Source organism: Pongo abelii, chromosome 18 (genome assembly GCF_028885655.2).
Source record: "Pongo abelii isolate AG06213 chromosome 18, NHGRI_mPonAbe1-v2.0_pri, whole genome shotgun sequence".
Taxonomy (NCBI): domain Eukaryota; kingdom Metazoa; phylum Chordata; class Mammalia; order Primates; family Hominidae; genus Pongo; species Pongo abelii.
Genome location: NC_072003.2, coordinates 72,957,876 through 72,975,005, shown reverse-complemented (window position 1 = coordinate 72,975,005; position 17,130 = coordinate 72,957,876). Strand labels below are relative to the sequence as shown.

The 17,130-nt window shown below is 43.3% G+C and overlaps 1 protein-coding gene across 3 annotated transcripts in view; it reads right to left on the bottom strand.

Moving 5' to 3' along the window:
* The window catches only part of HYDIN (HYDIN axonemal central pair apparatus protein), a 438,909-nt gene that overhangs the window by 62,717 nt on the left and 359,062 nt on the right, over nt 1–17,130 (bottom strand). For all 3 annotated transcript variants that reach the window (XM_024234010.3, XM_054534089.2, XM_054534091.2), the window contains exons 61-67: nt 15,968–16,119; nt 15,660–15,849; nt 11,179–11,281; nt 10,667–10,954; nt 8,430–8,572; nt 4,969–5,187; nt 2,569–2,729 (exon numbers count right to left, since the gene is read on the bottom strand). In XM_024234010.3, the coding sequence (XP_024089778.2) occupies nt 2,569–2,729; nt 4,969–5,187; nt 8,430–8,572; nt 10,667–10,954; nt 11,179–11,281; nt 15,660–15,849; nt 15,968–16,119 (1,256 nt within the window). The remainder of the gene's footprint in view (nt 1–2,568; nt 2,730–4,968; nt 5,188–8,429; nt 8,573–10,666; nt 10,955–11,178; nt 11,282–15,659; nt 15,850–15,967; nt 16,120–17,130) is intronic.

The window sequence follows — 17,130 nt, the reverse complement described above, 5'->3', positions numbered from 1 at the left end:
TCAGAAACAATGTCCCTGGCCGGGCAGGGTGGCTAACACCTGTAATCCCAGCACTTTGGGAGGCCAAGGCAGGCAGCTTACTTGAGGCCAAGAATTTGAGATCAGCCTGGCCAACATGGTGAAACCCCATCTCTACTAAAAATATAAAAATTAGCCAGGTGTGGTGGCACATGCCTGCAGTCCCAACTACTCAGCTACTCAGGAGGCTGAGGCACGAGAATTGTTTGAACCCAGGAGATGGAGGTTGCAGTGAGCTGAGACCATGCCACTGGGCCACAGAGCGAGACTCTGTCGAAAGAAAAGAAAAGGAAGGAAGGAAGGAAGTCCCTGTGACCAGAAGCCATTTGACCCCTGCCTGTGACCCCTTTCCTGACTGAGGCACAGATTTGAATTTTAGTTACTTCAAACTCAAATTCTGAATCAGCAGAGGCTTTTCCTGCCTCAAATTTTCCTGCTTTAAGACAAGAACAGGGCCGGGCGCGGTGGCTCATGCCTGAAATCCCAGCACTTTGAGAGGCCAAGGCAGGTGGATCACCTGAGGTCAGGAGTTCAAGACCAGCTTGGCCAACAGAGTGAAACCCCGTCTCTTCTAAAAATACAAAAATTAGCTCAGTGTGGTGGCGTGCACCTATAGTCCCAGCTGTTCGGGAGGCTAAGGCAGGAGAATTGCTTGAACCCGGGAGGTGGAGGTTGCAGCGAGCTGAGATCACACCATTGCACTCCAGCCTGGGTGACAGAGCGAGACTCTGGCTCAAAAAAAAAAAAAAAAGAAAAAGAAAAAGAAAAAAAAAGAACAGGGAGGCAGAGTTTTCTTCTGGAATCACTATTAAACTTGATCACAGTTAACAGCAGAAAGATGAAACCTTGGTACAAGAAAATGATAATGAAATAAATCCACATGCCCTTCCTGGTTTTAGGGGAATAGTAAGAGTTAGGAGTTTGGGTGAAGAGTAGGTCTACAGTGGGATGTAGAGATTAGATTTCCACTCTCTAGTCCAGGTAGACAGACCATCCAGTTTCGCCTGAAATCAAGTGCTTTGACCACAGTGGCTTGTGTTTATTTTGTAAATTTATGAGCACTTGTATTTATTCTAAAGATAATTTTTATAAAGTGAAGAAATCTCAGTGGCACAGAGTACTTTTTATAAAAAGAGTTGTCAGTTTAGGGGTTGGCAAACTTTTGTAAAAGGCCAGATAGTAAGTTTTTTGGCTTTGTGTCCCATACGGTCTCTGCAATGACTCAGCTCTGCCTTTGTAGTGGGAACGCAGCCACAGATAGGTCATAAATGAATGGGCATAGCTGCATGCCAGCAAAACTTTATCGACAAAAACAGGCTACAGGCCACAGTTTGCTGACCTCTGCTTTAGGTGAAATGACCATCAGCAGAAGATCACACTTTCTGACATTTATCTTTTGGTTCTATCGTAATTTGCAAAGATGTTTAGAATTCAGCAAATGCACGATGAGTTGAATGAGCTAATTACTAATTTGTATGCAGTAGAAATGTCAGTGGCTTACATTTTTGTCCTTGTATGTGTTGCACATGTTTCTCTCTCTGCCTAGAGAGAGCCCTTCATTCTCGCTTCTTCACTTGGCTACCCCCATTCTCACTTCTTTCACTCTCACTTTGTTCTCACTTCTTTACTTGGTTACCTCCTATCTGTCCTCTAAAGTTCAGCTGGGGAACTACCTTGTCCAAAAAGCCTTCCTTGACTCTGTTGATCTGCTTTAAATACCCCTTTGCTTCATGCACATGACATCATGCTGTAACGAACAATTCTCCTATTTCTATCTGTCCCCCGGCTGCCACCCTCAGATTATGAGCTCTTTGAAGGCAGGGCCCATGGCATCCTTGAGTCCCTGTGTCTGAGTGTGGGCGAAGGGTTAATAGAACCTTTTCTCCTTCTCAAAGATGAATTTGACTCTGAAATAGCTTTCTAGGTCTGTTCCCCTGGAGACTTGATAAGGGAGGAATGTCAGTTGTATTATTAGGTGACATTGTTTATACTAAAAATGGCCCCGATGAGTAAATAATATGTGCACTGGGGGGAACTATGACGACCTAGAGGGAAGCCATAGCTGTGGGGTTCTCTGAGTGTAGTGACTCTTGTAACTGGGCATATTCTCTGCAGGGACCCCAGAAGATATACCTACAGAGTGGTTAGGAGAAATGGTGGTCTTTTGGGCCTGGGCTTCTAAGCTTAGATGGACCCAATACCCACCAGTGTGGATATTGTCTGGGTTACCACTTGGTGCATGGGCAAAAAGAACAGATCCTGGGTGGCTGTGTAGACTGCTGCAAGGACTGCTCCCACTAAAGTGGATTGCCTGATGCCGCCCTCCTGGTGTACTACATTTCCTGGCCTATATCTTGATTTCAAGTGTGAATTTCAATAGCTCTGTGGGCCTGAATGTTTCATTGGACCTAAGACAACACTGGTGCACGCCACACAGATACGATGCCTAGTAGATGCTGTTGTAGATAATAGACATTTGATGAGTGAGTGAGTGAATGATGGAATGAAAGAGCTTTTGCATCTAGTGTCATGAGACTTTTGATGACTCACTCAAACACTCGGGTCTGGTAAATCAAGGTTTCCTTAAAGCGCACATCTCTTGCTTGGCAGTGGTATGAAGCAAAATCCACATTGGCACTGATTTGAAGCTGCAGTTCTTGGTAGTTTTCTTCTAGTACTGTGTGAGCAGGTTCCGGATCTGTCTCTATCACCTGTAACAAAGGCAGCTGTGTCCTCAGAGATGCAGAGCACAGGCACAGAAAAACTGACAATGGAATAGAATGGAGAGACCAGAACATTCCAGGCATATATAAAATTTAGAAACACTATGTGACCATAAAGTCCTGGCAGGTCATTAGGGAACAGAGAGGCTAAATGAAAAAGGGATCTAGTAAGATTAGTCATCTAGATGAAAAATATGAAACTGGATCCTTGCTTCACAACATACATAAAATCCAGGTGGGCCAAGAGCTGAAATATCGAAAAAACAAAAGTCTTAAAAATATATAAGTGAACATCTTTCTGGGAGGAAAGAGTTTTAAAAATAAGACACAAAAAGTAATAAATATAAAAGAAGGGACTAATAAACTTGATGATATTAAAATTAATAACAGAAAAGATAAACTAGGCCAGGCATGGTGGCTCACGCCCATAATCCCAGCACTTTGGGAGGCCGAGGTGGATGGATCACTTGAGGCTAGGAGTTTGAGACCAGCCTGGCCAACATGGTGAAACCCTGTCTCTGCTAAAAATACAAAAATTAGCCGGGTGTAGTGGTGCATGCTTGTAATCCCAGCTACTTGGGAGGCTGGGGCATGAGACTCTCTTGAACCTAGGAGGTGGAGGTTGCAGTGAGCCGAGATTGTGCCACTGTATTCCGGCCTGGGTGAAAGAGCAAAACTCTGTCTCAAAAAACAAACAAAAAAAGAGATAAAGTATAAATTTGGTAAGGATATTTGCAGACAAATAATATGAACAGAAGAGTTTATAAAAAATAAAATAACTCACACAAAGTATAAATATCATAATTGAAAAATGAGCAAAAGGCATGAAAAGGCATTCCTGTAAGGGATAACTTGTATGACTAGTAATCATATGAAGAAATACTCAGCCTTATTTGTGATCAGGGATCAGGACAATGCAAAATAGGCTCATAATGAGACCATTTCCCATTCATTCAAATGATAAAAATCAAGAAGTCTGACAATGTCAACTGTCAGAGAGGACATGGATCAATAAGCTCTCTGCTGTAGGAGTATAAATTGGTACAGCTACTCTGGAAAATAGTGGAGGATTATCTTGGCAAGTTGAACATTCATATATCCAATGAATCAGCAATTCCACTTCTAGGAATATAAACTCTTACAAATGAACACCATGTGAATAATACATCTGTGATAGCAAAACCCCAAATAATTTTCAAAAGGAGAAGGGAGAAATCATAAGGGAATTTTATGTAGAAGTGAAATGGATACACTACAGCCACATGCAACAATATGGATGATCACATACAATAACATTTTTTAAAAGTTAAAACTACAACTAACAATATATGTTTTATTTTTATTTTTTAAGAAAGAGTCTCACACTGTGTCTTCCAGGTTGGAGTACAGTGGTGCAATCATGGCCCACTGCAGCCTTGACCTCCCAGAGCTCAGATGATCCTCTCACCTCAGCCTCCTGAGTAGCTGGGACTATAGGCATGCACCATCACGCCCAGCTAATTTTTGGTAGAGATGGGATTTCACCATGTTGCCCAGGTTGGTCTCAAACTCCTGGGCTCAAGCAGTCTGCCTGCCTCAGCCTCCCAAAGTTTTGGGATTACAAGCATGAGCCACTGTGCCTGGCCTGATGTACCTTTTAGTGTGCATAGGTTTAAAAAAGAACAAAAAACAAAAACCAAGGGAGTAAACAAGTCAAGTCAAGATAGTGATTACTTCTAGGATGGAGGCAGAGGGAGGGAATGGCTGAGAATTACACAGGTAGTCAATATTCTACTTCCCGCGTTGGGTGTGGGTTTGTCTCTGTGTATTATATTGCTTTTAAAAAAACTAATCAAGGAATGAATAAAAGAAGGGCACACATGGACCAAAGATGAGATCCTGTCATGAACCAAAGATTATTACAAATGTGATTCTGGACACCTGAGGGAAAAGAGAAACAACTAAAAGATTAGCATTGACATTTTTGAAGAAGGAAAAGGTGGGAAGACTTGCTCAACTGCTTATCAAGACTTAAGCTAAAGGTCTACCAGTGAAGATGTGTGGTATGTGTAGCATTGATGGCAGGCAGCATGTGTAGAAGTTTAGTTTGTCACTTTTGGAATCAAGGTCAAGTAGAATGGGAACCTTTTCTTTTTTCTGTGAAAAAAGGAAATGATGAGGGACTTGAGACCAGTAGGAATCCAAGCATGGAGGCCTGGTCAGATTGGTGCTTGATGTCCCCACTTACTTTTCGTTTTGTAGTGAAAGTCCCAGGCATGTTTCTGGGTATGTCCACCCACTTGACTGTGTGCATGCGGTCATCCCAGTCGGGGACCTGGTCTGCAGGGAGCTGAAACATAATCCTGGAGAGCTTGCACCTGATCCGCATATTCTTTAGGTTGATGGGTACATCTGACTTCATGGTCACCACTATGTCCTTGGCACACCCAGGGTGGAGGTGGCCCATCTAGGGAAGAGCCTGGTATTAGTATTTTTGAGAATCCAGTCTTGAGGACTCTTGATACCTGCTGGTGATATTCTAGAGAAGGGAAGGAGCCAAAGGTCTTGGCAAAAAATGCATCAGTTAAGCCTGTGTATGTAGACAGAATTAAATATGTACAAGAGGATCTTAGGTAGAAACAATAATAATACTAACAAGAACAACTAATATTTATCAAATGTACTTGCTTCAGGCACTATTCTAAACCTTTACACAATTCTATGAATCCCTACAACAACCCTATGAAGGGTACAGCTATTATTCTCATTTTACAGACAATGAAACTTGTAACTTGGTTGAGGTCATTAATTTTTGAGGAGTTGGATTCAGACCCAGGCAATCTGGCTCCAAATGCCATACTCTTAATCAATATGATCTATACAAATTATGGACACAGGAATACGTACACTAGCAGTTCTCCAAAGGTGTTCTGGTGATCTTGGGGATCCCCAAGACCTTTTCAGGGGATAAATGAGGTCAAGACTATTTTCATAGTAACATGAAGATGTTATTTGACTTTTTCACTCTCATCTTCTCATAAGTGTACAATGGAGTTTTCTAGAGGTTATGTGATATATGGTGATATGGTCTGGCTGTGTCTCCACCCAAATCTCATCTTGAATTGTAGATCCTATAATCCCCACATGTTGTGGGAGGGACCTGGTGGGAGATAATTGAATCATGGGGGCAGTTTTCCCCATACTGTTCTTGTGGTAGTAAATAAGTCTCACAAAATCTGATGGTTTTATAAGGGGTTTCCCCTTTTGCTTGACTCTCATTTTTCTCTCTTGTCTGCTACCAAGTAAAATGTGCCTTTTGCCTTCTGCCATGATTGTGAGGCATCCCCAGCTACGTGGAACTGTGAGTCCATTAGCCTCTTTATAAATCACCCAGTCTCGGGTATGTCTTTATCAGCAACATGAAAATGAACAAATATAGTAAATTGGTACTGGTATAGTGAGTGGGGCACTGCTGTAAAGATACCTGAAAATGTGGAAGTGACTTTGGAACTGGGTAACAGGCAGAGGTTGGAACTGTTTGGAGGGCTCAGGAGAAGACAGGAAAATGTGGGAAAGTTTGGAACTTCTTAGAGACTTGTTGAATGGCTTTGACCAAAATGCTGATGATATGGACAATGAAATCCAGGCTGAGATGGTCTCAGACGGAGATGAGAAACTTGTTGGGAACTGGAGCAAAGGTGACTCTTGCTATGTTTTAGCAAAGAGACTGGTGGCATTTTGCCCTTGCCCTAGAGATTTGTGGAACTTCGAACTTGAGGGAGATGATTTAGGTTATCTGGCATAAAAAATTTCTAAGCAGCAAGACGTTCAAGAGGTGCTCTTAAAAGCATTCAGTTTTAAAAGGGAAACAGCATAAAAGTTCAGAAAACTTTCAGCCTGATGATAGAAAAGAAAAACCCATTTTCTGAGGAGAAATTCAAGCTGGCTTCAGAAATTTGTAAAAGTAGTGAGGAGCCAAATGTTAATGGCCAAAACAATGGGGAAAATGTCTCTAGGGCATGTCAGAGACCTTTGTGGCAGCCCCTCCCATCACAGACCCAGAGGCCTGGGAGGAAAAAATGGTTTTGTGGGTGGCCCAGGGACCCCCCTGCTGTGTGCAGCCTAAAGATGTAGAGCTCTGCATCCCAGCCACTCTGGTCATGGCTAAAAGGGGCCAAGGTGTGGCTCAGGACATGGCTGCAGAGGGTGCAAGCCCCAAGACTTGGCAGCTTCCATGTGGTGTTGAGCCTGTGGGTGCACAGAAGTCAAGAATTGAGGTTGGGAACCTCCACTGTGCCCGGCCTCTGCCTTCTTTGATTAAGGCTTTGGTAATAAAAATAATGCACAAAAGCAGATTACCCTATTATATTATACTGTGTTTGTTTCTTCACGGGCAAAATGCAGATAATAGTAGTATCTATGGTTGGGCACAGTGGCTCATGCCTATAATCCCAGCACTTTGGGAGGCCGAGGCAGGTGGATTGCTTGAGCTCAGGAGTTTGAGACCAGACTTGACAACATGGTGAAACCTGTCTCTGCCAAAAATACAAAAAAATTAGCCAGGTGTGGTGGTGTGCATCTGTTGTCCCAGCTACTTGGGGGGCTGAGGTGGGAGAATCACTTGATCTTGGGAGGTGGAGGTTGCAATGAGCCAAAATTGTGACACTGCACTCCAGCCTGGGTGACCAAGTGAGACTATCTCAACAAACAAACAAAAACAAAAAAAAGTAGTATCTGCCTTATAGGGTTGTTCAGAGGATTAACCATGGTCTTAGAACTATTTTTGGCATATAGCAAGCACTCAATTTACAAATAAAGTGGTATACTAGCTCTATTCAGGGTTGGATTTGGACCATGATGAAATGGAATGGTCAGGGTCCTAATGAACTTTACATCCCTCCAAAAAGAAAAATTTATCCCTAATAGCACTCAAAGATTCAAAGATGACAAAGTCCCCAACCCCTTTGCTCCATCCCCCTTGAGTACTGTGCTTGAGCAGACTCAGTGGCTGTGTGTCAACAGAGCAGGAGGCAGTGAAGACACTGGGGTGTGCCAGTGCTCTGGGAACTCAGAAGTGAACTATCTACAAAAAGCAACCACTGGCCAGAGGCAACGATCTGCTAGAGCATTATCCTAGGCCTTGTTCAATGTCAAGCTCTAGTCAGCAATTCAAAAAAAAATGTGTGCTGTGGAGATGCTAAAAGAAGAGGTTAGAAAATTCCAGGTAAAACAAAGTTAACTAGGTTTTAACATGCCAAAGAGAACCAGGAATCTTAAAGGAAGGATGGAGCTTGGAACATGTTCTAAATCTCAGTTGTCCACAGAACCCATCACCCCCATTCTAGCTTTTGGTGAAGCATTTTGAAGGACTGATACTCTAAACGACACACACCTAGGAGGACACAGCTCCACAATCTGGGATAGGAAGACTAGGACCTGTATTCATCTATACAGGCCTCCACAGGGCCCCTTGACAGCAGCCTAGCAACAGTCTTGGCCAACTTCATTCTCTGTCTTCCCCTCTTAACCAGGGGAGACATGAACAGTGTTCTTTGCTACCAGGTATGAGTGAGGGATGATTCCTGGGCTGTCTCTCAGCTTGAGATGTATTAATTCCATTCCATGCATCCATGGGAAAGGGCTGACAATCAGTCTGGGGTTGGCTTAGGACTAAGGGATTCCAAAAAATGATGAATGACTTTTATTTACCTGTGGGGAGAAAGCAATTGTAGCGGAAACAGGCCATTCAAACCGTATCAAGTTTACTTGGCTGTGATTTGTGACTGTGAAGCTCACATTATAGCTGTGTCCAATGTGGCAGTCCCCAAACTGGATGTGGTCCACCAGAGCAGCTAGGGATTAGAAGCAGAAGGCTGTGAGTCCTCCCTGGCCTCCCCTGAGGGCCTGCTTCCTTAAGGAGGCATAGTGCTTCACCCACATGCAATCCTTCCATCCTTGGATGGCTATATTTGAAAAACCTAGAATCTCTGAGTAACAAGATTTCTATCCTCAAGGAATCTATCCATCCATCCATCCATCCATCCATCCATCATCCACCCACCCATCCATCCATCCATCATCCACCCACCCATTATCTATCTATCCATCCATCCCTCTCATCCATCCATTATCCACCCATCATCCACCTATCCATCACTCACCTATCCATCCATCCATCCATCATCCATCCATCCATCCATCATCCACCCTCCCCCATCCTGCCATCATCCATCCACCCACCTATCCAGCCATCATCCACCCACCCACTCATCATCCATCCACCCTCGCATCCATCCATCATCCACCTATCCACCATCCACCCATCCACCCATCCATCATCTCCCTACCTACCCACCCAGCCATCCATCCATCCATCCATTATCCACCCTCCCATCCATCCATCATCCACCTGCTCACCCACTCATCCATCCATCATTCACCCATCCATCATCCATCCATCCATCCATATATCCAACCATCATCTACCCACCCACCCATCCATCCATCCATCATCCACCTATCCATCCATTAATTCATCTATCATCTACCTACCCACTCACCCATCATCCACCTACCCACTCACCTATCTACCCATCATCATCCACCCATCCATCCATCATCTACTCATCCATGCATGCATGCATGTATCCATCCATCCATTCATCTATCATCTACCCATCCATCCCTCTATCCCTTCATCCATCCATCCATCATCCATTCACCCACCTTAGCCCTCACCTCCATTTGTACAAGAGAAAACATAGGTCCCCACCTCCATTTGTTTGGTGAGAAAATATTATAAAGGATTGGGATTGCCAGATAAAATATAGGAGTCCTGGTTAAATTTGAATCACAGATAAGAAATGAATAATTTTTAGGATAAGTATGTCACATGCCATGTTTGGGATACACATATACTAAAAATTATTCATAGTTTAACCAAAATTCCAATTTATTGAGGAGTCTTGTATTCTGATTTGCTAACTCTGGCAATCCTATTATGGGCATGAAATCTGAGTTCTGAACTTAGATTCACTGCTGGCTCCTGCTTGATCCTTGGTAAGAGAGATGTCACCCTGTAGCCTCAAACAGGGCTGAAACACCAGGTATATGAGGAGTGTTGATTTCAACCCATGTTGTGTAGACTACCTAATGATACATTCCAGGACTTTAATTAAGCTTCTAGGTAAACTATGGGACTCTGTTTATAACTCACTTTTTAGCAACCAACCACATAATTAGGGCGCTTAACCAATGCTTTCTGATGATAACAATTTGATGACAAATTTTTCCAATACCCAAAAATGTCAACTAAATGAAGCTTTAGTGCTTGATAGATTGCAGCACAACATGTCTTAAGCTTTAGTATAAAAACACGTCACCTGGGGCCTTGTTAAAATGTGGATTCTGATTCAGTAGGGCAGGGGTGTCTGAAACCCCCATTTCTAACAAGCTCCCAGCTGATGCTGATGCCATAGGATCTCAAACTGCTCATTGAGTAGTGGGGCTGTGCAGAGTGATGTTATAGAAGTGCCCAAACCTATACTCTCTCTAATACACAGATAATGCCAACACAAGCCAGCTAATAAAGGCAGACAGGAAAAACTGCAAGGCATTTATTTGCTTATTAGTTGAACCAGAATTTGAATATCAAACTATAAGCTCCTTAAGAGTAGAGACTTCCTTGTTAATTTTGAAACTCCAGGGATCAGCATGCCTGGAACATGTACTTGGTGCTCAATACATATTCATCGAGTGAACACATGAATAAATGGAAGGATGGATGCCATGACTGAGCCAGGCACGCCAGAGCATAGAGTAATGAAGAGGAGAGTCAGTCCTAAATTCTCAGGGAGCTAACCAACCTGTTATTTAAATTTACTCTCATTTAAAACAAATGACCCAGTAGCCAACACTTGTCAACACCTCACTGCTGTTTCTCCCACCTGCCACCAAGTCTTCCATATCATTGTCCTCGATGGTCTCTGTGAACTCAGAGATACTTATGTCTTCCTGGCTGGTGGGGGCCACCAGCCCGTGGATGTTGTCCAAAGTGATGTCATCCTCATAGCCCTCTCCCACCATGTGGATGGTGGTCTCCTCATATTGGTTGTTGATCACTGACAAGTGGATGATACCTCTCATCCTCCCAACCTTCTGGGAGTGGAAAAAGACGTCAAATTCAGCTGTATCTCCAGGAGAAACAACCAAGGAGGCTGTGTGAGCTTTCTTTGCTGCAAAGAGAAGAGAGAAGATATGATTTAGAACTAGTTTCAAGAAATGTGTATCTATAAAGACCCCTGTTGAAGGGAAAGTAACCCTAGAGTGGGAAGGAGCCTTAGCTAGAGGCCAGTGGTGATGAGACTGGGCATTCCCCTCTGGCTGGGCCTTGAGTGGTCCCCTAATGAAGCAGCTACTGAGATCCATTGCCCTCTAGAAGCATCCTCCCCACACTTACCTTTTACATGTGGTTTGTTTTCCTCTGTGATGTAGATGCACGAGGTGGTGGGCCTCCCTTTCAGGGAGAAGACTCCTAGCTCATCCTGCAGGTCAACATGCAGCTGGCAGAAGGAAAGCAGGGATGAGTGCTAGGCTTACAGGCTGCTCATGGGCTTTGAGTCTGGGGTGAGATACTGTGCTGTGTTTGGAGCAGGACCCCAAAAAGGTATTATGCCTACTATTCACTTTTTTGAATTTCTTATTAAGAGAGATAAATAATAAATATTAGACCTGGAGAGGACAGAAGAACATTCAGTCAGATCAGCCCTTGTTATCTGAGTGAGGAACTGGAGGTCCCAGGAGTATGCAGAACTTTCCAGATCACGTAGGTAGATAGTGTAAAATGTGGTTGCCAACACCTCTGTCATTAACAGAGGCAGTTATAAAATATACGCTAGGCTAATAAAATGGAAATGAATACTTGTAATTCTATAAGGGCCTGCATTGATGTCAATTCCTAAAAACCAGTATCTCCTAGGTGCTATGCATTAGTTTAGTTGCCTGATAGTGTCATGTTGAGCATCCTACCACGATAAGAGAAAAAAACAAGGTGGGCATTTTACCTACTTGGAGAAAGTGGTGGTTTCTGGCCCATTGTAAGGAAGATAAGACTAAAGCCATGCATCTGATTTCAGATATGAGACATCAGCAGGCATTGTTAGAAGATAGTAATGCTGGCACCATCGTGAAAAAGATTGAATAATACAAAATATGAGGCATGGAGAAGGCAGAAATAGTGATATCACATGGGAAGCTTCTGAGACAAAAAATTATGTATTTAGAAACAACTTTAATAAGAAACTATACGGAAGAATTATATGTAAGAATATTGACATAAAAGATCTAAATAAATGGGTGGAAATCCTAAACGTTCCTGGTGGAGAGTCTAAATACTCTGCAAGCAGAAATCCTACCAGATTCAGAGGCCTCCTGATGGGATTTTTAAAGGAACACTATAAAATAATTATAAAGCTTATTTGAGAGATTAATAGGTGAAAATTGTTAAGAAAAATGGCAAAAACAGGGAGTGGGTGGATAGGAATTCACTGAACTAGATGCTAAAACATATTATAAAGCCACAATAATGGAAACAATGCAGGGTAATGGTAAACTAGGTAACCTGAGCTCAAGGCAACAACAAATGTTAGACTAAATATATAAAAAACTTTTTTTTAAAGCATAACAGAGCTATGAAGAGAATGAGGAGTAAATAGACCAGGATCTGTGAGAGTATAGAAATCCAGCAAGGTCAGTCTCACTTTCTGGGCGGTTTTTGTCTGCCCAGAGCATTTGCCAGTCAGGAAAAGGTAGACAGGAGGCTTGTCTGCACTTTTTTTTTTTTTTAAATTTTGATACGGAATCTCACTCTGTCACCCAGGCCGGAGCGCAGTGGTGAAATTTTGGCTCACTGCAACCTTTGTCTCCCGGGTTCTGGTGATTCTCCTGCCTCAGCCTCCAGAGTAGCTAGGATTACAGGCGTGAGTCACCATGCCCAGATAATTTTTGTATGTTTTTAGTAAAGATGGGATTTTACCAGGTTGTCCAGGCTGGTCTCAAAATCTTGATCTGCCCACCTCAGCCTCCCAAGGTGCTGAGATTACAGGCGTTGTCTGTACTTTTGATGGTCTTTTGGTGCTAAGAGGGCAAAAGTTCAAGGCCTGTGGAAGGTGACAATGCTTTCTTCTGGGCTGGGACCTCATAAGATGAAAGGTGAGCTGGATATAAACCAGCTTTCCCAAGGATGGCAATCCTGCTCTGAGTCATCTGGGTAATCCAGAAAATCTCAAACCCTAACACTGGCTTAAGGTGATCCTGAATTTCTAGTGCCCCCAAGTGTTGGGCAGAAGCAAATGAAAATTGCCTCTGAAGAAAAATATGATCCTTAGTTTAATGATTTCCAAATAACTTTTACAATATAATACCCAACACGTGAACAGAAGATAACCAGGCACATGAGGCGGCAGGGCAACACGGGCAAAGATGAGTAGAAATAGTAGAAAAAGATGAGTAGAAATACCAGAAAGAGCCACAATGACTTTGGATTTTGGAATTATCTGGTATAGACTGTAAAATGGCTATGATTACTGTGTTCAAGAAATAAAAGTCATGTCTGACGATTTCAGCTAGAAACTAGAAACAGTAAACATGAATTATTCAGATTTTTAAAACAGCCTAACAGAAATTCTAAGACTGAAAAATATAATAACTTAAGGACTTAATGGAAACTTTAACTGTAGATTCAATACAGCTAAAGGGAGAGTTACTAAACTGAAGACAGGTCAAAAGAAATTATGCAGAATGAAGCCCAGAGGAAAAGTGAGTGGAAAATATAGTGAGACTAGAGACACAGAAGATATAGTGAGAAGGTCTTCTATATATTTAATTATCATCCCAGAAGTAGAGATTAGAGAGAATGAAATAGAAACAATATTTAAAGACATGTCTAGAAATTTTCCAAAATTGACTTAACTTTAATCCACAGAATCAAGAAGTCTAGTGAATTCTAACAAGGATAAATTAAAAGAACTCCACACCTGGACATATCATAGTAAAACTGTAGAAAACAAAGTGAAAATGTAAAAGGCAGTCAGAAAAAAAGAATGCCTTAAAGTAGCAGTCCCCAACCTTTTTGGCACCAGGAACTGGTTTCATGGAAGACAATTTTTCCATGGACCAGGCAATGGGGAATGGTTTTGGGTTGAAACTGTTCCACTTCAGATAATCAGGCATTAGATTCTTATAAGGAGCACGCAGCCTAGATCCCTCACACATGCAGTTCAAAATAGGGTTCGCACTCCTATGAGAATCTAATGCCGCTGCTGATCTGACAGGAAGGGAGTTCAGGTGGTAATGTGAGTGATGGGGAGTGGCTGTAAATACAGATGAGCTTTTGCTCATGAGTCTGTGGCCTGGGGGTTGGGGACCCCTGTCTTAAAACATTTTAGGCTTATAGCTGACAACTCAGCAGTTAACAACGGAAACCGGAATACATTGGAATAATATCTCCCATTTGCTGAAAGAAAACAACTGCCAAACCAGAACTCCACAGCCAGTAAAAACGATGTTTAAAATGAAGGAGAAATAGAGACTTCACCACCAGCAGACCTCCATTAAGGAAATACTAAAGAGTATTCTTCAGTTGGTAGGAAAAGGGTCTAAGATGGTGATATGGTTTGGCTGTGTCCCCATCCAAGTCTCATCTTGAATTGTAGCTCCCATAACTCCCGTGTGTCGTGGGAGGGACCTGGTGGGAGGTAAATGAATCATGGGGGAGGGTCTTTCCCAGGCTGTTCTTGTGATAGTGAATAAGTCTCACAAGATCTGATGGTTTTATAAATGGGAGTTCCCCTGCACAAGCTCTCTTGCCTGCCACAACGTAAGACATGTCTTTCTCCTCCTTTGCCTTCCACTGTGATAGTGAGGCCTCCCCAGCCATGTGGAACTGTGAGTCCTCTTTTTTCTTTATAAATTACCCAGTCTCAGGTATGTCTTTATTGGTAGCATGAGAACTGACAAATACAGATGGAAAATTGGAGACCCAGGAATAAAGAGCAATAAAAATGATTAATAAATGAGTAAACCTAAATGGGCCATAAATGTGTAAACAATAAGAACAACAGCAGCAAGAACAATAGTGGCAATGTCTTGTAGGGTTTAAAATATTTAGAGAATCCCAAGCCTTCCACAAGTTGCTCCATTACTGTATCCTTTCATTTTTATCTTCCTTGCTCTTCTACCTATACCTATGCTCTCATGAAGCTGGGTGCTTACTAGCTCCTGTAGTAGTGTGCACGTTTTGTTTTGTTTTGTTTTTTGGCTTCTGCATCTTTGAAGCTTTCTCTTTCTTTCTGGTTTGCATGGACTGCCAAATGCCCACTGAAGGCATTGCTGAAACCCAACTCCTTCAATGAGCCCTGTTCAAATGTCATTTACAGTGAATTTTCCCTTTATTGTCTAGATGGGAATAGATCTTTTTCAAAAGTCCTACAGTCCCTTGTAGAGCACATCACTTTTTTTGTAAAATAAAACCATAATTTAATCGTTGAATCAAAATACATTTGGATGTTGTATTTTTCACCCCTACTGAAGTTTCTTTTATCATCTTATCCTCATTGCAAATGCAATGTTCATTATAGAAAACAATTAAAAAATAAAGAAGATATTAAGAACATCCATAATCCTACCCACTCAGCTTGGTGCACATCACTGCACACTACCTTGGACAGTAGTTAATGATATATTGTGCAATCCGGTTTCCTACTTTCCTTGAGGATAAATGTCATGCCAGATTCCCCTCTGCATGTCCCTGACACATAGGTTAATGTATGTGGATCAACAGAGAAGTCCTCATACATTAGGCATGGCAGAGGCCCCAGTGGCAGAAGTGTAGCTTCTGGATTCTTCTCCCTTTCAGCCTCATGCTTCACCCTCCAGTATTACCTGGGCAGGGAGGACGCCATTGTTCTTGAGGATGAGAGGCAGCTTCTCTGAATGACCAAGCAGAAGCCTCTTAAAGAGGAGCAAGGGGTTTCCATATTGGTTATGAAGAATTGGCCGCACAACTGTCACTCGAGGGAGGTTCCCCTCACCAGCGATGTCAAACACGAGGCCTCGGCTCTTGGCCAGGGTGCTGTAGGGGACAGGAAGATTGTAGCCTGTCAGCCTGGCATGGTGGGAATGACACTCCCTATGGAGTGTGGCCTGCAGCCCTGCTGCAGGAGAGGGAGTTGGGAGCTGGGAGCTGGTACCTGGGCAAGCCATCCAAGGTAGCCTCAAAGATGCACTGGTAGTTCTGCAAGATCTGCGGGGTGAAGGACACCGTGGCAAAGGCATGGGAATGGCTGGCAATGCACATCTTGCTGGGTTCCACTTCAAAAATGTCGATGATGCGGGCAAAGGGCTGGTGATGGGGGCAGAGACCAGAGTGTGTCAGCGCCTTTGTATTCTCACCAGGCTTACTCCTTATTTTCAAGAGCCCCCCCCACCTCTTGTCTAAGTGCTGTGGTGGACATGCTCCACTGCCTGCAGGGTGAGGGGCCCTGGAGGGAACAGCCTGGGACCCACCCCTGAATGATGCCTGGCTAGATTTGGTTAGACCTATGATTTTTGACTCAAATTGATGAACTAAGCCAGTAATCCAGATATTCTCCCTGCTACCCCACCCCTGTCAACTAAATTGGGATGCCCAAAGATTGGTGTTGGTTGGTTTTTAAATCTTTTTGTGACAGGATCTTGCTCTGTCACTCATGTTGGAGTGCAGTGGCATGATCATGGCTCACTGCAGCCTCGACCTCCTGGACCCAGGCAATCCTCCCACCTCAGCCTCCCGAGTAGCTGGGACTACAGGTGTGTGCCACTATGCCCAGCTAATTTTTTTTTTTTTTTGTACATATGGGGTTTCGTCATGTTTCCCAGGCTGATCTCAAACTTCTGGGCTCAAGTAATCTGCCTGCCTTGGCCTCCCATAGTGCTGGGATTACAGGTGTGAGCCACCGTGCCGGGCCGGTGCTGGTTGTTAAAATGTGGAGCTGAGCTGGGAGCTGGCTGAATCACATGCAAGATGAGAAAGCTGGATGAGAGAATGGAGCATTGGAAACCCTGTGAGAGAGACACGTGGCCCCTGAGAGATGGACAGAGCATCCGCTGGTCTTCTAAAGGGCAGACTTCACGTGATGGTGCCAGTCCCAAGGAGTCCCGGCCACGTGATGTGTTCTGACCTGTGTCTGAGGTGTCCAATTCACTGCAGTAAGCCTTGCTTTGTTTAGGCTAATCTGAGAGGGTTTCTGCTCCTTGTAATTCCAAGAGCCTTGGCTAGAACAACCTCCCACAGCACTTCATCTGTTCCCATCTTGTGGCAATGTTTTGGGACCGTAGGGAGCCCTGGCATGGCCTTAAAAGGATTTTTCATTCT